This window comes from Stegostoma tigrinum, chromosome 4 (genome assembly GCF_030684315.1).
Source record: "Stegostoma tigrinum isolate sSteTig4 chromosome 4, sSteTig4.hap1, whole genome shotgun sequence".
In the NCBI taxonomy this organism is placed as follows: Eukaryota; Metazoa; Chordata; class Chondrichthyes; order Orectolobiformes; family Stegostomatidae; genus Stegostoma; species Stegostoma tigrinum.
In genome coordinates this window covers 41,077,296-41,097,735 of record NC_081357.1, presented here as the reverse complement: position 1 = coordinate 41,097,735, position 20,440 = coordinate 41,077,296, and the positions used below count along the sequence as shown (strand labels likewise).

The following is a 20,440-nucleotide window of genomic DNA, read 5'->3' as shown; positions in this document are numbered from 1 at the left end:
GATAGGGTTGTTAAGAAGGCGTAGGGTGTGTTGGCTTTCATTGGCAGGGAATTGAGTTTGAGGTACGAGCTGTATAAAACGCTGGTTAGACCACACTTGGAATATTGTGTTCAGTTCTGGTCGCCTCATTATCGGAAGGATGTAGAAGCTTTACAGAGGGTGTGGAGGAGATTTACCAGGATGCTGCCTGGACTGGAGGGCAGATCTTTTGAGGAAAGGTTGAGGGAGCTATGGCTTTTTTCATTGGATGAGAGATGACTCGATAAGAGGTGTACATGATGATGAGAGGCATAGATAGAATGGATAGCAGGGGATGTTTTTTACCCAGGGTGGAAATGACTATCATGAGGGGACATAATTTTAAGGTGATTGGAGGAAGGTATAGGAAGATGTCTGAGGTAGGTTTTTTACATAGAGACTGGTGAGTGTATGGAATACATTGCCAGCGGTGGTAGTAGAGTTAGATACATTAGGGACATTTTCAGTGACTCTTGGAATAGGCACATGGATGATAGTAACTTGAAGGATATGCAGGTTAGTTTGATCTGAGAGTAGGATAGTAGGTCAGCACAACATTGTGGACCAAAGAGCCTGTATTTGCTATACTGTCTATGTTCTATGAAACTTCTTCACTCAGAAGGTGGTGAATCTTTGAAATTGTCTGCCCCACAGGGCTGTGACAACCCAGTTATTAAGTTCAAAACAGTGTCATAGAGTCATACAGCACAGAAATAGACCCTTCAGTCCAACTCTTTCATGCTGATCATGTTTCCCAAACTAAACTAGTCCAATTTGCTTGCATTTGGCCCATGTCCCTTCAAGTCTTTCCTATTCATACACTAGCCCAAATATCTTTTAAATGTTGTAACTGTACCTGTGACTATCACTTCTTCTGGCAGTTAATGCCACACACGAGCTACAGTCTGTGTGAAAAAAATTGCCCCTCAGGTCCCTTATAAATCTTTCTCCTCTCACCTTAAAAATATACCCCCCAATTTTGAACTCCCACACCCTGGGTAAAAGACCCTTGCTATTCATCTTATCAATGCCCTTCGTGATTTTATAAATCTCTATATGGTCACTGCTCAACCTCCAATACTCCAGGGTATATAGACCAAGCCTATCCAGCCTCTTCTTATAGCTTAAACCCTCCACCAGGCAATATCTTGTAAATCTTTTTTGAATCCTCTCCAATTTAACAGTATCCTTCCTGTATCAGGGCAACCTGAATTGTACATAGTACTTGAAAAGTGGCTTCACCAATGACCTGTACAACTGCAACATAATGTCCCAACTCCAAAACTGAATGGTCTGAGCAATGCAGGCAAATGTCTAAATGCTTTCTCATCTAATGGCATAAAGGGATATGGGGATAGCACAGAACTGCGGCATTGAGGTAGATGACCACCCATCATCTAGACTAGCAGAATAGATTCTTCAAGCTTTCATCAATTCATCGCTGTCATCAACAGTTAGAAATTTTGATATTTTATACGCACTCTACAACATGACGTAGACTGATAGTTGAGTGCTATATTCTGAGATGCTGGCTTTAACACAGAATTAAACTGAGATTCTATCAGCCTATTTGTGGTTAGACTATCGAGGATCAAAAGATCTTATTCCACGATAGCTGTCTTACTACCACCACTCAAAGTTTGCTGGTTTTGCATTGATTGTTGCTCATGACCCTGAGCACAGAGCCCCCCAAACAAAGAATTTGAGCTTGGTATGGTTTTCAAAATGGCAGGAATAACCACACCTTGAGGTGATAAGATTGCGTGTCTAAAAAGACTAGTGAAAAGTAAATAATGACCATCCACTTCTTGTTAGCCAGAAGAGTACTTGAAAGTGAGTTGAGTCTAAACTATGCTGCAGAAACAATGTTTCTGTGATTGGAAAATCTATGGATCTAATTCCCTGGGAGATTTACAAGCATAGAAGATTTCAGTGAACGTTAAATATCTTTCTGACAACACTTTGGGGTGTAGCATTGAACAATTGAAAGCTTGGTGTAAGTCCTGGGGATATGGGTTGTATTTGTGATTATCACTGTACTAGTCATCCAGAGGCCCAGGATAATGCTCCTTGAGACAAATTCCACCACAACAACTGGTAGAATTCAAATTAAATGAATGAATGCAGTCTCCATAATGAAGACCACTACAACTGTCATTGATGTATTTTTAAAAAAAACACCCACCTGGATCATTTAATGTCCTTCAAAGAAGGAAGTCAGCCATCCTTACCTGGTCTGGTCTACATGTGACTCCAAATCCGCAGTAATTGGGTTGACTCTTAACTACTTTTTGGAATTGCCTAGTATGCCACTTAGTTCAAGGATAATGGAAAAAAGGTCAATAAATGCAGTCTTTGCCAGCAATGTGCATATCAAATGAAACACTAAAAAGTCATGTTGTGCTTTGGAGTAACAGATGACTGACTGCAAAATTTCTCCAATGTTGGAGCTTTCTTGCTTCCTAAATGATGACTGTGTTTGGTGCACTGTGTATTTTCTTTTTTATTCTATAACCACCCGGACTTTGGAAGATGGATCTTGGTGTTTTTCAGCTTTAAATTCTCATATTTCTCTCTCAACAAATATTGTCAACTGCAGATAAAATCTCATATTTCTAACTGTAGATGATTGCCATTAATTGTTGAAAGCTGAGCTAGGAACCTACGTGTAGGGATAGGGCATCCAGCCCTTAAAGATTAAGAGATCATTAAACTGATTTAGGGGATCTTGCATTCCAAATGACAGCTCTGTTTGCTGACAGCACTTCAAAACAGTCCAGTCGGTGGAAATCACTTCATTAGCATGTTTTTAAAAAAATTAGGAACTGCCTTCTTAAACTTACACCTTTAATTCAGCTTTTGTCCTAATGCATTCAGATGTATGAAAGTAATAGCCATTATCTAGTTGTACAAGAGCACAAGATTTCCAGAGCAAAATTTTATGCCATTAATTCTTCCCAAATTGAATTGTAAAGCCACATAATTAAAATTGAAGTAAATGAGGGAGACAAACACCTGAAATTTGAAAGTTAACCTGTGATTTACAATTGCATTCTCTCTTTATTACTGATCATATAAATGTTAATTTGGTTTGTTTTAATTGAACTATTATTTGTTCACATTAGATAGTTCCTTGAATGGAGAGCTTCAGGGTAGTCAGCTATTGATCAGTTCTGTCATCCAAAACACTGTTGGGGGCGAAGAAACTTCTGAGCTTATCCTGCCCCAGGAAGATACCTATGATTTCTACCAACATCCAAACATCCAGGAAGCTAAAAAGTGCCAGCCCATCCTGAGAAGCTTCACCCAAAAGGTGAAAGAATTATTACTGGACTGGCCTGACCATCCAGCTCTGCTGCAGGTGAGGAGAATCCAGTTGTTGCATTCTGCACCTTTTCACACCATCCACCGTAATCCTTTTCATTTTGTTGGTGTGTTTCAGCATAAGATTCTGCCGTCAGTTGTTGTGTTAAGGTGACAACTCTGTTCCCATTTGCTTTTCTGTCATTAGTGGATCAGTCTCTAAGGTTTGAAACTTGTAAAAGTTGATGTCCTTAGAGACTGTATCTGCACATGTAGGGACCACAGAAGTTGGCATATAGATGCAATAAGGAATGAGAAAGTTATTTGGTGCAGGGAGATTTGAAGACGAGTAGAAGTTGCTACAATTGTGCAGGGTTATGGCCAAGTCACACCTGGTAAGCTAGGTGGATCAATAGTTTCTGTGTTTAAGGAATGGTATATGTGTGTGGAGGCAATGTAGCAAAGGTTCAGTGGACTGATCTCGGGGCTGACAGGGTTGGCTTGTAATGAGAGGCTGAGTAAATTGGGCCTGGATTCTCTAGTTTTTAGATGAATGAAAGGAGATCTCATTGCATTGACAAAATTCTGATCTCTTTATATAGTAAACAATGTGATTGTATCTGTTGGATGGAGAATTCAGATTAGATTAGATTCCCTACAGTGTGGAACAGGCCCAACAAGACCACACCACCCATTGGAGCATCCCACCCAGACCCGTCCCCCTATAACCCACACACCCCTGAACACTACGGGCAATTTAGCATGGCCGATCCACCTAACCTGCGCATCTTTGGACTGTGGGAGGAAACCGGAGCACCTGGAGGAAACCCACACAGACACAGGGAGAATGTGCAAACTCCGCACAGATGGTTACCTGAGGCTGGAATCGAACCCGGATCCCTGGCGCTGTGAGGCTGCAGTGCTAACCACTGAGCCACCGTGCCACCCCAATTTAAAACAGCTTAGGACAGCAACCTTAGGATGGGTGATTGATCACTTTAGAACTGAGATGACAGATCACACACTGGATTGTGAATCTTTGCAATTGTCTACTTCAAATAATTGGGTACGTTCCATTGTTGAACACGTTTAAGGCTGGTTTAGACAACTTTTTTGTCTTAAGGAATACAGAAAGCAGATGGGAAAGTGGAGTTGAAGCTCAAGATCAGCTATGATTGTGCTGAAAGGCAGAGTAGGCTTGGTGAACCATTTGGTCTACCCCTGCTCCTATCTCAGGATTTTCCAATAAGGTTGTTAGCATTCCAAAATCAGGTACAGGGTCGCTGCAGAATAGAAGCTCTTTCTGTTGTACACCTGGTTTGAGGAAAGCACGTGAGTGTGAGCACTTACTGTCATTATTGTCTCTGAATGCTAACATATTGTTAGAAATCTTGCGCCATAGTCTTGCTGGACAACAGCTATATATATATAAAATGGAAATAGTTAAGTGCTTGTAAGTATTAAATAATTAACAGTCAAATACACGGATCATTACGTTTAGCACAAAGAGACATACCTCAGCAATCTGAACTACACTGTTTCTGAATTTTTCTGATCAGCTGCAAAAGATATTTTTTAAACCAAGGCTTGATAGATAAGGGTATGTGAGAAAGAGAAATGAGCTATGATAATTGTCGCAGAAAGTCTGTAGCACTACAGTATTGCTAATTTAAGACAAAAATGTGAAATATATTCACTACATAACATCTGCAGACAATATGTAAATTCAGACTGAACTGCTTAAGGATAATTTCAGATTGGATTTGACATTTACCTAGATCTGGTGTATATTTTATAACAGTTACTGCTGTCTTACATTATTTTGTTCTGATGCTTTATGACAGATCTATTACAAGTATTTTAGCCTCAATTTGGCAGCAAATGCATGTCTGAAATTTACAATATGCCAATAGTTCTTCATGGAACGCCTGGCACATTTTTGATGTGAAATTCAAGACAGGCTGATTTTTGTTTTACAGCTTTTGGTTGTAATGGACAGAGTCAGAAGCTTTCCTGTTTCTAGTCCTCTGGCGAAATTCTTAAACGGCATGGAGATCCTCTTGAGCAAATCCCAGGTGAGTCATTCTTCCCCTCCCATTGTCCTGCTCTCTCAAACTGACAAAATTTATATTCCAGTGTTTGTTCATCACTATTCTTGTTCGGAAAATCCCTAACCATTTTTGTTCTGTAGGACTGGGAGGCAACTGCTAGTCGATCGGTGTCCTTAAGGCAGCACCTTGATGCTGTCAGCCAACTGATCATCCAATGGCGCAAACTGGAGCTGAAGTAAGAATCATTACTGAACTATGTTAGACATGTGGTCAGTGGCTTCATTTCCACTTTTTCCTATGGCAGCAGATTCCTGGGAATTGAAATTGTTGCAAGTAAATCCTTTTGTATAATAACTACCACCCCTCTCATACGAACATTTGAAAGTAACCCAATCTAATTTATTTTACCAATATTGGCTTTAAAACTACAAATCTGTATTGTCAAACTGTATGATTTAGATCAAGAAGAATGAATAATTGTCCTGCAAGATGTTGATGCAACACTCAAAAATTTGTTTCAGTAGGTTACCTGGGCTTTTTGTGGTGTTAGTTACAACATGCTATGGGGTGACCAAAATCTTGAATCAGTACAATCCTTGGTGCTTACATTTTATTCTACCAGTTTTGCACCTTCTCTTCTAAAATTTTCAGGTATGCTGGGGCATGAGTCAAGGTGTCAGATATCTCTTCCACTCCCCCCCCCCCCCCCTCTCTCTCTCTCTCTCTCTCTCTCTCTCTCTCTCTCTCTCTCTCTCTCTCTCTCTCTCTCTCTCTGTCACACATACACCACTTACACACCCACACCCTTGGCTCACACTCTCATTGATCTTTGTCGACAAATCTAAAAGGAATACAGTGAGACGTTGTAAATGTATCACTCCCACGTTTCCAGCCCACTTGACCTTTAGACTGTTGAGTGGTCTCATTGACATCCAGAGAGCTTGTATTACTGTGTCCTTGACCGACATTCCCACTGCCCGTTTCCACAGAAGCCATGAGATAGCAGTCATGGGTGTGAATCTTAGGTTATCTTCTAATTCTTTTAAAACAGTTTTTAAAATTTTTTTCTGATTCTACTACATTACATATGAAGCAGAAGCTTAATCTTTGCTCCCCAGCCTTCTATAACTCATGACTTGTGTTTAATCTCCATCTGCAGTTGCTGGTCTAGTAGTCTTAACGTTGTGATCAAAAGGCACATGGAGAAATCGACCAAGCACTGGTTTTCGATCTACCAGTTAATTGAAAAATATCTTCAGGAACGTGTGGAAGAAAATCTGCAAGGTAGATTGGCATTGCAATTATTTTATTGTTTACAGCAAAATTTCTGAAGGCAGTTTATCCATGTAAAAACATTTCAGAATACGTCCAGTCTACAGTGTTAAAGTTGAACATTCAGGCCTGTCATATTTGCTATTTGAAAATTTGATCAGGTAGTTATAATGAGTCATTTCACTGTTGAATTAAAAGAGTATCTTGGGTGCGATTGAACTGAACAAAATCAAAGCTAACTGTTTCTGGTTCAGTGTTATCTATATGTGGTGATCGTATTAAATCATAGAGTGGTTATTGCTATCAAAGTCAGCGTTTATTGCCTTTGAAGGTTGTGTGTGTGTGTGTGTGTGTGTGTGTGTGTGTGTGTGTGTGTGTGTGTTGGAGGTGCTTCCACTGTTCTATTAAATCTTAAGTCCCAGGATTTTAAAGTAGCAAGTTGCAAACAACAGTAATATATTTTCACGGTGGATTGTGTGTTTAGAGATGGTCGTTGTTCCCCATGTGTTTGTTGCACTTTTCCTTTGAGATAGTTGTGGTGGTGGTAGTGCTGCCTAAACAAGGAAAAATGAATGTGGTTGTTGCAGGCCAGTCATTTCAGTGCTTGCGAGTTGCTGCAGTGCATCTTGTAGATGGTGAATGCATCTGCTATTGGATTCCAATAGTAGAGAGTGTGAAAGATTAAAGTGACAGATGAGATACTAAGCCCAGGGTGGTATTGAGCTGATAGTGTGCAGCTCCAATAGCATTATGACAGGCTTTGATTAGTTGGGAGGTGAGTAACAAAGAACAGTAAAGCACAGGAACAGACCCTTTGACCCACCAAGACTGTGTCAACACACAATGCCTTTTTAAACTACAAAACCTTCTGCCTCTATGGGGTCTGATTCCCTCTATTCCCTGCCTATTCATATACAGTCAGTTCTGATATAAGGTGTGTTTCTTCAACACGATTTGAAGAATTTAAACTGCTATTTGTGGAACGTGACCTTTCCAGCCCCATTAGTTTAAGTGGCATGACTGTTGCATGACTTTCTTATAATGCAAGATCTCAAGAGAACGGAAGTATCACTATATCAGAACCAACAGTATCTGTCAAGATGCCTCTTAAGTGTTGCTATTGTATCCACTTCTACCACCACCTCTGACAGTGTATTTCAGGTATTTATCACCCTCTGTGTAGCTTGCTGCAAACTCATATCAGCCTCTGCCTTGCTCTTATAGCAGTAGCTTTTGCTGGACCAGGGAAGATTCTGCTAAATTGTGATTCTCTACAAGATTTTGTGATGCAGTGCTGTTAAACTCTTAAATAGCCTGCAACAAACACTTTCATTTTACTTTTGTTCTAGGAATGACTCTATCTAATTTAGAGGTAATAGACAAATTTTAGGTTACAAATTTGTGTGTGTTTTTATTAGTTTGCCAACAGTAATTTGTTCTCATGCACATAGTAAAAACTACTGATGAAGCAAAGCTGTTGTTCATAATCTTCTGTCATCACTTTTTCTATTTGTTTACAATATCCATTATGACACTGTTTGGCTTTTGCCTCATGAAAGCTTCTGTTCATTAATCCCTCCTGCCCTACACCTTTCATTGCAGACCTTCCCTTTTTTGTTCTTTATTCCGTCTTCAACTCGCTTTAAAACCTCTTGATTTTCTTTCTTCCTTCAGTTCTGACGAAAAGCCATTTGACCTGAAAGGTTAACTTTATTTCTGTCTGCATGTGCTGCCTGATTTCTTGAGTATTTCTGGCGTATTCTGGTTTTATTTCTGAATTTTATTGTATTCTTTGTAGTGAGGCTGAATGATGCTTGTTTAATAAAGTTTATGCTTTTATTAATCTGGACAGGGGTGGAACAGCAAATGAAGCTGCCAGAAGTGATCACCACACTGCAAACTTTTGTTGAAGGAGCTACCCTGGGAGAGTTTCATTTTCGCCTGTCCATGCTGTTGGCATTTCACTGTCATGTTATAGCAGTGCCACAGCAGGAGGGAAAAGGTAATTCAAAATGTGTTGAAATACTTTGAAAATGTTTAAGAAGTTGGGTCTTAATGCTTTTTTTCTCGTAATTAAGAAGCAACGTGACCCAAAACCTCATTAACTGATTTCTCTCCACAAAACCTGCTGAGCTTTTTCAGCAATTTCGATTTTTGTTTCTGATTTACGGCATCTGCATTTCTTTTGGTTTTTAATTATACTTGAATCCTTCCAAAGCCCATATGTTTTGGGACCAGTAGCCCCTGGATATCTGGGTGAAATGGTATAGAGGTTTTCTATAAAATGAAATGATTTTAGTATGGATAGGACTTTGACGAGTTTTAGTACGGATAGGACATTATGACAAGTTTTAGTATAAAGTTAGTCTGAGGTCTTATTCAGTATTTCCATGAAAGTGAAAGTATGGAAATAGTAATTTTCCCACTGTGATTTGGCAGTTAAAGCATTTTGGTGTGCCTACTACTTGAATATCCCAATTTTTTTTGGTGAGAGAGCATTGAAAATGAACAGAAGCAATGCAAATGAAGTTTTTGTATGTTTTATGAGCCATTGTGAAGCAGTGTCCAACATTGTTTGCAAATATTTCTTTCATTAAGGTTGGCTTTAGTTACAACCCAATCTGGATAAAGTTGAGTGTTAACCAGAAAATTATTTGTCACAGATGACCTGTGCAGTTTACTCTGGAATTTGTACAACTACTACAATCAATTTTCAGAGAATGTTCGAGTTAAAATAACTGAGCTCCGGCATCCAATTGAGAAAGAATTGAAGGTAACAATGAAAAGATAGTGATGCTCCACTGTGACTATTTCTTTAAGTGCTTCTTTAAAGCAGATTGCATTTTGGCTCAGAGATATGTGCAATTGGAAAGTAACGTGTTTGTAGTCTCTGACTGCGTTGCTTTACAGTTTTATCCTCATTTAATGCCTAAAGTATATATTTTTGCTAGAGTTTTGAGAAACTACTCTCAATTTTTTTCAGTTGATTGCCTTTTATGTAGCAACAGTAGAAGAAGTAGTGCTGATCAAATGCTGGTAATGGCCAATAACATGGTAGCAGGTAATAGAATTATTGAGCTGGGATCCCACTTCTGTCTCTACTTTCCCTTCAATCCTAGCTGGAAGGTGCATGACTTCAAGCTGCATACCCTTGCCAACGTGGTTCAGAATGGGAACTGAGTGAAGTTAAATTTGAACGTGTATCTGCCTCTCTGTAATGAGGAAATATTGTGTTCGGCTTTTCTCTATGCGTTTCACGGGGTTCAGAGGTGTCCTACCCAGTTACCAAAATGGTACTGATTGTATTAATGAAGTTGACAAATTATGTCAGTGATTGAAGGTTAATTCATTACATTGTGTAGTGATTGGTGTTTTAGAGCGAATGTTACTTTTAAGTATCTTGTATATTTAATGTGCATTGCAGTGACGGTGATTTTAATGAGGCATTTACATGCTTTTCAGTTGACTCAAAGTGCTAAAATGCTCCTACTCACTTCTCAGACTGTTTGCAGTCTGTCTAACTTGTGCAATTTTTTTTCCTTTTTTTGTGCTCTAAGTATTGAATTAGTGGCTAAACTTACCCTTAGAATTCCTGTAGTAATTCAGATATGTCTGTATACAGGACTTTGTTAAGATTAGTCGATGGAATGATGCCAGTTTCTGGTCCGTGAAGCAATCAGTAGAGAAAACGCACAGGTAATGTCAAGATGTTTGCTTTATTCTTCATGGGACATAGGTGCTCCAAGCTGAATCAGTATATTTTGCTCATCCCTAATTGCACAGAGAGCCTTGTCCGACTCAACCACTTGGGTCTCATTCAGGACCAGATGTCACTGATCAGATAAGGATGGCAGATTTCTTTCCCTGGAGGGCATTGGTAAACCCCAGGAAAGTATCGGTTCATAACAAGTGTGGCACAATTCATTAGAAATCAAACCAGTTTAGAAGAATCATTTGTGCACAGCACCATAAAAGTTCCGCAAAAACTGAATATTCAAACAGTTCTGAATTCGTGGCTCGTGACAATAAAGAGGTGATAAACTGACAGTGTAGTGGAGACCAGATTGCAGCTGAAATAGGCTGCAGATGTGTAGGGTGTCCCTAATTTATGAATATCCAACTTATGAACACTCTCACATTTACAAACGCGATCCCATACAGGGATGTACTTTAAAGATCTGACATGTGAACGTTTCCCATACTTACAAATGGCTTTTTCACATTGTCCTGCATTGTGGTCCAACTTGTCTACAAATCAACTCTCAAATGGTTTCCAGAACGAAACAGTGTTAGCAACCTGGGTTCTGCCTGTATGCATCATATTTCTGACATGCAATGAGCCTCCTGTATGTGATGGAACTGATGTCTGTCTGGATTCAGTACATGTCCCTTCAATTTAGGGATGTTTCTACCTGTGAGGTAGTTGTAGTCAGTTAAGGTCATACAGATAGTCTATTATTAACATATACTCGCAGAACATTTAAAAAAGAAAAACCCTTAATTCTTCAATTTCACTTCCTCAATAGACGAGTTGGTGCAAAAGGTTTTCTAAAGATGAAATATGTCATGTAGCTCAGTTATAGGGATCAGTTCCATCCTGTAAAGTGCACGTGACTGTGGCAGCTCTTGGGACGCTGTGGTGGTGCCGCTACCTCTGGGCCAGAACGTCCACCTTTTCAGGTCCTAGTGGATTGTAACCTGTCTGTATTGATGAATTTCCTTTTAAAAAAGAAGCGCATTACTCATAATCATCTCAGATAGTGGACAGCTCCACAACCCAGGAGTGTGGTCATTGGAGGAAAATTAGAATTTGCATTGTTCCACAACATTGTTGTTTAATATGTCTTTTCTCCAGAAAACAATGAGGGATGACCAAATGAAGATGAGTAAAGACAGGATAGACATATAAAAAATTGTTTCAGTACGTAGGAGAATCCCAAACCATGGGCCACAAATATAGCACAAAAACAGAAGTTGCTGGTAACATTCAGTAGGTCTCGCAACATCAGTGGGAAGGAAAATAACAGCAGAATGCCGAGTTTCGCTGGCATTTTATGTTTCAGATCTCCAACACCCCCCATAGTTCTTTGTTTTATTTCAGGTCATAAATATAAGGTGGTCATTTTGAAGTTTAGGAGAAACATTTATGTAAAGAGTGATTAGGGTTTAGCACTTGATACCAAAAGGCGTAGCTGTGGCAGACAACATAGGTATGTTCAAAGGAAGGCTAAATTAACAGGAGAGATGCAGAGGGATTGTCATATTGAAGTTGGTTACATACGAAGCATAATCACTGGACCAGTTGAACTCATTAGCCGGTTTCTGTGTTGTACATTCTATACAATCTCTTGACTGTAGATTTTTGGCATTCTACATTGGTATCCAGCAACTACCACTGCTAAAGATGTAAAGCCCCATTAAGGTGCAGGGGGGCATACGTTTATTAGCACAGTTCTCTGCCCGAGTTTCCAGTCTCCAGCAGTGTTGTTTGGCGGCCCTGTCTGTATAAGGAGGGAGTCTTCAGAAAGTAAAGCTGATTTTAGTGTGAGCAGCACTGACTAGATACCTAGGTGCCTTCTCAGTTGGTGATTTGAGCAGTTCTTTCAGGTTAAATATAAAAATAAATAGCTGACAACTTCAAACAAATAGTTTCAGGCTGTTGAATGTGAATGACAGAAGCTTCACTGGAGAACAGTTTGTTATAATATTAAACTTTGTGTGACATTGCATTTATACAAATAAAGGGATATTATTCAAATTGGACAAAATTCAGGCACTCAATCCAATTTATCTAATTTTATTCCATACCCTTTGCTGTTTTTACATTACTACATTAGATCGAAGTAAACTGTTATACTTTCAATTTTGATGCATAATCAATTTTGAGAAAGAAAATCAAAAAAAAAATCTAAGTAGAAATGGGTAAAGCATTTCTTGATTTCACTTCTAGATTTCACTTCTGCATGCTCTAGCATAAATTATTAAAGATTCCTCTTGATTTGGGTTCCCCATGTAAGAAAGCCATCACATCCGTTAAATTGATTTGCCAACATTTTGGATGACACTCAAACTCTTGGACCTGAGGGAATTCAAGCCACATTTATACATCTATTCCCATAATGCAAACATTTAAGGCCTGATATTATGGTTCGTCTTCAACAAAATTGTTTCATTGTAACTTACTTTGTGTGTCCACAGAACACTCTTTAAGTTTATGAAGAAGTTTGAAGCTGTGCTCAACAATCCATGTTGTCCTGCATTAACAGAAATGGGAAGTTCTGGGAGCTTGGATAATATTGACCAACAGAAACAAACCAGGCTGGAGAAGCTGAATTGTGTACTTAGAAAGTTCTCTCTAGAGAAGTGTCACGTCACGCAGGTACACACATGGAAGTTGTTGGAGTAGCTATAATTGCACCATCTATTGATCAACAGTTCAGTGAAAAGAAGCTATGACATAACTATTATTGAAAATGATCTTTCTGTTGAAACGACATGATTCAAGAAATTACAGCAACTGTCTGGGACTTTCATTTTGATTTGCAGCAAATATAAACTTTCCATTTGAACTCTTTTTACCTTGCTTAAATTTTGATTTAAATACTTGTAGAGTTCATATTATATTTTGCCTAACAAAATTACAAATCTGTTACTTCCATGGTGCTTTTCGTTTGCTCCTTTCAATTATCCCATGGATCACCTTTAAGAGAGAGTCCCAATGTAAGCTCTTAGTCACGTTGAGTCCAAGTGACCAGTTTTTAAGAAGGGGCATTGATTCAGCACTGGTGTGAAAGAATATTCTACTGCTGTTATGTGGTCTTGTCCCATTTGAAAGCTGTACACAGCTCACTAAAATGCCGTAAATATTTGATGAGCATTCCATGATGAGTTTTAAAAAAGAAATACTGATTTCTCCTTATCCGATCATCCCTTTAGCGCTTTTCAGAGGCCTCAGATCTTGCTACTGCATAGCCAGTTGCTGCCCACCTTGTTGCCATCCATTGTTAATTTCTCTCCTTCAATGTGTTGAAGTGAACAGGCTTTCTGTTGGGAATTCAGGTTGTGAACATAAGTCTTGCTGTACATACCATTTGTCTGAGATGATATTAGTGACTTTCAAATATATTAAATGCCTGTGGTGTATCTGTAGCTCCCCTGTCCTATTCCGTATGAGAATAATTTCTTCCATGCCAGTAGGTTGCATCTGAGTTTTACGCCTGCCTTTGCTACCTGAAAATTTGTGGCAGTGCTATTGCCTGCTTATTCTTTCACTCTGCAAAGACATTGGCTTTCCTTTTTTTTGTTTGAAAAGACAAACACTTTAATATTTTAAGTTTGTTGATTTGCAGCAGCACATAAGAATTTAAATGACAAACTTTGGTGCACAGCATGAGTCACTTTCAAAATAAGATCACCTTGCTATAAAAGCAGTGAGTGTGTAGTATTTACATTTGGTCATTGTTTGGAATTCCGAAGCTGGATTTTGAAATGCTCTTTAATGGCCTTTCTTATTACCAACACAGCTACAATTAAACTTATCTGTGCGACCTCGATGTCGTTGCATGTGTAACAGGTTTTTTTTTCCCCTCTTACGGGGACAGAAGTGAGCAACAGTACAGTTCTTTATTCAGTCTAAGCATTGTTGAAATTTGTACAGTAAACTGTCGTAGTTTTTAACCATCAAACGCTATTGCAGGTGTTTTCTCCTGACATTGGAAAAGATAACGCCTCGGGTGAAGGGAGTTCTCTTCAGCACCGACTCCCAGCACTTAGTAAGCGGATGAGGAAAATGTGTCTGGAGCTTATGACGACAAATTCTCTTCCCAGTTTTGTGGAAAACCTGGATCAATTTACAGGTATCAAAGGCCATGAAGATACGATTCCCTGTTGATGCATTTAGTTAATACGAATTCACTGTGGTCTGAATATAGTTCTAATGCAAACACACAGTAATAAAAAGAAACAAATGTTCAGTTGGTGAAACTTGCTTTTTATTAAAAAAAAAGTGTTGAATAAAGAAATGACAAAGCACTAAACCAAGCAGTGATTGTAATGCAGAAGAAATGGTTTCCAGGAGTTTATTGGGTGATTATATGCCCTTCATTTTATTACAATTTTACATCCATCTCCATTTCAATGGAATCAAGTGCAGGAAAGAACCATAATTTTTAAGAAACATAAATAAATGTTTGATCTGGTGAAGATTATTAATAGAGTTTCTTAGGAGTTGGTACCACTGTGATAATTAACAACAAAGGCTTTAGCCTTTTGACAATTTCATGAATGTTCCAAATTCAAACTTTGACCCCAGTCCTGTAGTCTTTAAAGTACAGCAGGATTCTTATTCATGCATACCAAAAATTTCCCAAATAAAGCAAGCTGATGCAAATGCTAAAAATCTGAAATCAAAATATGAACCAATGTTGTCAGCTCGTCACAGTTAAGCAGCATCAAGTGACTATGGTGAAATGTCGCGTCGCTTGCTGCCGAGGCAGTTAGCGAGAGTCTAGAAGTTTTGCTCCTCCACACGCCATCTGGAGAAAGTGTCCGGGTCAGACCTGATTTTTGTTTTACCCCCCATCCGACCATAGACAGATGGAGGATGCAGTGGGACCCGCCTCTGCCTGAAGCAGATTGCAGTCAGCCACTGAGCGCTGAGACAGGATGCTTAACAGATCCACTTTGGTTTACAGGGACTTGGTCCCAAATGTTTCCTTAAATTTTAAGCCCTCTATCCCTCAACTCATATTGCCTCCATACCAATTTATTGCAAATGCATGACAATCCAAGCCTGTACCTCCTACCCTCCCACCCGTACACCTACATTCCAACTCAACAGTATCCACAGGAGCCATGTAGAGATGACATTTAATAAAGGTCTGAATATCTACTGTATAATATTTATTGTACGTATGTGTATATATATTTTTTAGAAGTCTCGTGTGAAAGCCCAACTCTTAAACCCTCTCAGTATATAATTCTTTTAGCAAAAAGACAGTTTTTTAAGATTCATAACTGTAACCTAAGACGGCTCTTCGTTTAATAATCGCTGAGAGGACAATCAAACTGCAAACTAAGGACCTCACTCCTGAAGTAGTTACAGTTTATGGAAAGCAGCCAAACATTAGTAATAATACAACTATAGCCCTGGATAAATGTCAACAAATAGCTTCCATAATTGCAAGAGCTGAGATTTTTTTCAACTCTCACTGACACAGGCAATCTCTTTGTGTCCCCATTTGTGAAAGGGCTGCGGACTAAAGTAACTTCTCAGCTTATGAGTTCGACAGACCTCGTTTGCCTTTTACAAGCATCTATGACTATTTTAAAAATATGTAGTTTCCAAATGCAGGTCCAGGCCCTTGCTATAGTGAAAATAGAGTCTTTCTAAATTTGTTATGAATTCAGTTGGCCCTGCTGAGTTTGGGTTTTCCTGGTGTGAGCCATGCATTGCTCACTTTAGCTACCAAACGTGAGATACCTCCCACCATCAGAAATTGGGTCTGGACTTCCAGATCAGGTTCTCAACTACCATTTACAAAGGTCCACAGAGTTTCTACTACTGTTTGAAAATTCAGCCCACTAACCCTACATTTCGCTTTGCTATCTTTATGTGCAAAGTGTTCAGAGTTTTATTTTCTCAAATGTAGCTTCTGGAGTTCCTAGTTATTCATGTTTGTTGACAGCATGTTGAATAGTTTGCATATACTTTATATTGTTGGCTACATTAACAGTATGCATAGGTAAATTTGATGATCATCCCAACTACAAAATATTCAACATTGAGTATGAGTAGTTCTTAACAACGGGTATTTGTCAACAATGAAATTAGGGAAATCTTAAGGTGCCTGTTATTTTAACCACTGATAAACCTTCCCAGTCAACCCAAAGAATTATGAGCTGTCTCTTGATTCTGGTAGGTAATGTCATCACTACTGTACGAGATCTCCAAAGTCTTACTGTTGACCAAATGGCTGATAAGGACAAGCAGCGATCGGAAATCAAACATATTCTGATGCAGAAGCAAAGGGCCTTGGCAGATCTCTTCAAACATCTCACTGAAATTGGTAAGCTTCAAGCACTGTATTGATTTCTAGAATAGTTTTGTGCAGATTCTCCCAAGGGCTTTGGTGTTTAATTGTCATTTTGTTATTTTCCTCTGGACTGGAGCTAGACATCTACAAGCGTTTGAGGACTTTCCCTTAACCCTGATAAACTATAACATCAGGATTTATTCCACGAAAACTATGGCCTTAAATAAATGACAGGATTGATATAAATAGTTAGAATGTGCAAACTCTAAACAGAAGTTTTATATCCTATAATGTGTACTATTATTCAGTGGTTGAAGTCTTGCCCAGTACCATTAGCAGGAGCCTATGCATTTTAATTAAGGCTGTGTATTAAATACATGGAGTAGTTCATGTCTGGGGTTACAAATGAAACTGAATTTGATGCCAAGTGGCATCTGTATGACTTTACCTTTTGAATTCAATTCATATTTCCATCTTGTAGTTCTAGGTGCCTTGATTGTCAAAAAGCTAAGACCTAATTAGTTGAAAGCAGGCCCCAGTTTAGAAAAGAGCTAGTCAAAAAGGTTGTGCATGGACTATATCAAGTGGCTTTATTGCCATTGAGACTTTGCTTCACTGACTGCTTGCTCCAAATTATTGCTTTTTTTTAATTGTTTCTTCATTAACGGGATGAGGGTTCACTAGCCAGGCAGCACTTTTTGCCCATCCCTAACTGCCCAGAGGACAGTTAGAGTCAACCACATTTGCTGTGGGTCTGGAGTCACATGTCGGCCAGACCAGGTAAGGATGGCCGTTTCTTTCCCTAAAGGGCATTAGTGAATCAGATGAGTTTTTCCAACAGTCAACAATGGATTTGTGGTTATCGTTAGATTCTTAATTCCAGATATTTTATTGAATTCAAATTCCACCATCTGCCATGGCAGGATTTGAATGGTTATGATGGGATGTTCTGAAGTGGCTTTGTGGGGAAGAGAGCTCAGATGAATCGCGAGATGGAGTGTGAAGAACTCCAGACTGAGAAACTGCAGTCAACTGGGTGCACAGCATTCTAAAATACAGTGTATTGTACTTCCTCTCCTCCTTTTCAGGTCTGTCTTACCGTAAAGGACTAGCTTGGTCTCGAACAGATGACCCTCCGGATGTATTTTGCCTGCATCCACTTGATGTGAAGACAGCTGTAAATCTGATTAGCAGTGGTGATGAGCTGGATAACATGTGAGCTGCCAGTTCCTGGTGAAATTTAATATGAGAACATAATCTTTAATTTTGTTAACTATACAAAAATTGTTTGTGGTAAAGGAGGCGACAAGCAGCAGTATGCAGGGCCTTGGGTTGCTAAGATGTAAACTTGTCCTTCACTAGTGCTCAACTAATTCTTAATGTCTGCTGTATGAAGTGAATAAGTGGAAACTTCAATGCAGTCAGTGGGTGGGACAAGTGGAAAAATCGGCAAAACTGGCCTCGAGTGAAGCTCTTATGTTTCTGTGGCTGAAGAAGGACTTATTTTAATGTAGCTCTGGGAGTAGGTCTCTCACTTTGACTACAGGAAATGCCAAGGTTCTCAATTGCAGAAAGGTGTGAAACATTGCTTTTAGATTAAATTGTAGATAATATTGTCAGGGAAATCTAGTTTTGTGACTGAGAGTTTTACTTAATTGGAAAATGAAACTATATGAGAACAAAGAACAGTGCAGCACAGGAACAGGCCTTTTGGCCCTCCAAGCCCACACCAACACATTTTGTCATTCCATATTAAAACAGTCTTCACTTAGATCCGTATCCCTCTCTTCCCTTCCTACTCATGTTTTCGTCCAAGTGCTTTCTAAATACTGTTACTGTGTCTGTTTGCATCACTACCTCTGGCAGTATGTTCCAGGCACACTCTTGCCTTTTGTGTCAAAAACCTGCCTTGTACATTTCTTTTAACCACCCACCCCCACCACTGCTCGTTGAACCCGTGTCCCCTAGTAATTGATCATCCCACTGTGAGGGAAAAAGCCTCATACTTTCCCCTCTATCCATGTCATTCATAATCTTTTAAGCTTCTTTTGGGTTGCTCCGCAACCTCCTGCGTTTCATTGAAAACAAACCCAGTCTATCCAACCTTTTCTCATAATTAAAATTCCCCCTACCCGGCTGGTTTTAAAAAAAAAGCATCCTGGTTTTAGAAAAAAAAGAAGAAAAGCAGAAATTGCTGGAAAAGCTCAGCAGGTCTGGCAGCATCTGTGAAGAGAAAATCAGATTTTATGTTTCAGATCCGGTGATCCTTCCTCAGAACAGTCCTGAGGAAGTGCCACCGGATCCGAAATGTTAACTGTGTTTTCTCTCTCGGATGCTGCCGGACCTGCTGAGCTTTTCCATCAATTTCTGTTTTTGTTCCTGATTTATAGCATCCGCAGCCCTTTTGGTTTTTATTAACATCCTGGTAGGCCTCTTTCTGTACCCTCTCCAAAGTGTCCACATCCTTCTAGTAAATCTCTCCCTCTACCATCCCCCACCCCCCTCCTCCCCTGGAGGTGGTGAGAAGGACAAGTCATTGAGCAAGAGGTAACCGTGTGGAGCTGGAGGACCACAGCAGGCCAGGCAGCATCAGAGGAGGAGGAAAGTTGACTTGACAATTCATAACATAAAAAATAGTTTCTGAAGAAGGGTCCCAACCTGAAATATCAACTTTCCTGCTGCTCTGATGCTGCCTGACCTGCTGTTTTCCTTCAGCTCCATGCAGTGTTATCTCTGACTCCAGCATCTACAGTTCATGAGATCTAAAGTAATTGAGCAAGCTGGCTGGGAGGGGAAACTGCTCCCCCTTCCTGCCATCTCAACATTTACATTCTAGACAAGATGTCTGTGGGGGTCCTCTGAACTTACCGCCATTTCAGACTCTGAAGTAGGCTAGTAACACACATTCAAGGGCCTCCACTCAGGTTTGGCCCACTTTACATTCTTGTATCTGATAATGTTTAGTTTTAACAGCCGTTATTTTGCAATTGAGGATGAAAATTTACAAAACTAAGAATTTGATACTTTACTCCGATGTGTTTCTCATAACAAAATTATTTTTCTTCCTGAAGGAGTGAATAGGAAGCATTGTAATTGTAAATAGATATTGGCAGGTAATATTGGCATAACTAGTGCTGGAAAATTATTTTAAAATGCCAGAATTGAGTTTAAAAGAAGCTCTTTGATACTACAGAATACTATTTTGTTAAAAAGGTCTGTGTTCTGAGTAATACTGTGGTTTTAAATATGTAGTATTGACATTTGTTAATGTTGCAGGTTGCTTGCTGAAATTTCTGCTGCATGGGAAGACTGTCAGAAGTTTTTCTATCAGTCTGTTGCGCGTCGTGCTGCCCTCCAGGTGGCAATGCGTACTCCTGCCAAGGTAATGATGGTCACAGTGACTCTGAACATTAACAGGCAGAATTTCAACCTAGTTGTCTTTGACTACAGTAATTTCCATCTGTCTTTAGTTGGTCAGGAATTGGTATAGAACCACTTAGTGATTAGATTGTCACATTAGCATCTGGATAGGTGTATTCACATCAGTGCAGTGTGAAATTGGAGATATTGCCAAAAAGTGGAGAAAGTTACTGGTGCAATTTATCAAATTACAAAAGCATTATTGCGCTTTAGGGCTCATAAGTTATGTGAATAAATAGATCCTTAAAAGCAAGGATGTAGTGGTAACTGTTTCTGCAACTGTACTAGCAACTCAGAAGTGGAGAGTTCAAATCCCGAGTTGCCCACTTGCAATGTTGAGCT

The 20,440-nt window shown here is 39.4% G+C and overlaps 1 protein-coding gene across 1 annotated transcript in view; it reads left to right on the top strand.

Annotated features, from left to right (window-relative positions):
• mdn1 (midasin AAA ATPase 1) overlaps window positions 1-20,440 on the top strand; it is a 174,473-nt gene that overhangs the window by 115,720 nt on the left and 38,313 nt on the right. The window contains exons 66-77 of the mRNA XM_048530338.2: window positions 3,144-3,379; window positions 5,301-5,396; window positions 5,513-5,607; window positions 6,532-6,656; window positions 8,497-8,646; window positions 9,308-9,417; window positions 10,267-10,340; window positions 12,843-13,023; window positions 14,341-14,500; window positions 16,565-16,711; window positions 17,767-17,893; window positions 19,955-20,060. Of these exons, the coding sequence (XP_048386295.2) occupies window positions 3,144-3,379; window positions 5,301-5,396; window positions 5,513-5,607; window positions 6,532-6,656; window positions 8,497-8,646; window positions 9,308-9,417; window positions 10,267-10,340; window positions 12,843-13,023; window positions 14,341-14,500; window positions 16,565-16,711; window positions 17,767-17,893; window positions 19,955-20,060 (1,607 nt within the window). The remainder of the gene's footprint in view (window positions 1-3,143; window positions 3,380-5,300; window positions 5,397-5,512; window positions 5,608-6,531; window positions 6,657-8,496; window positions 8,647-9,307; window positions 9,418-10,266; window positions 10,341-12,842; window positions 13,024-14,340; window positions 14,501-16,564; window positions 16,712-17,766; window positions 17,894-19,954; window positions 20,061-20,440) is intronic.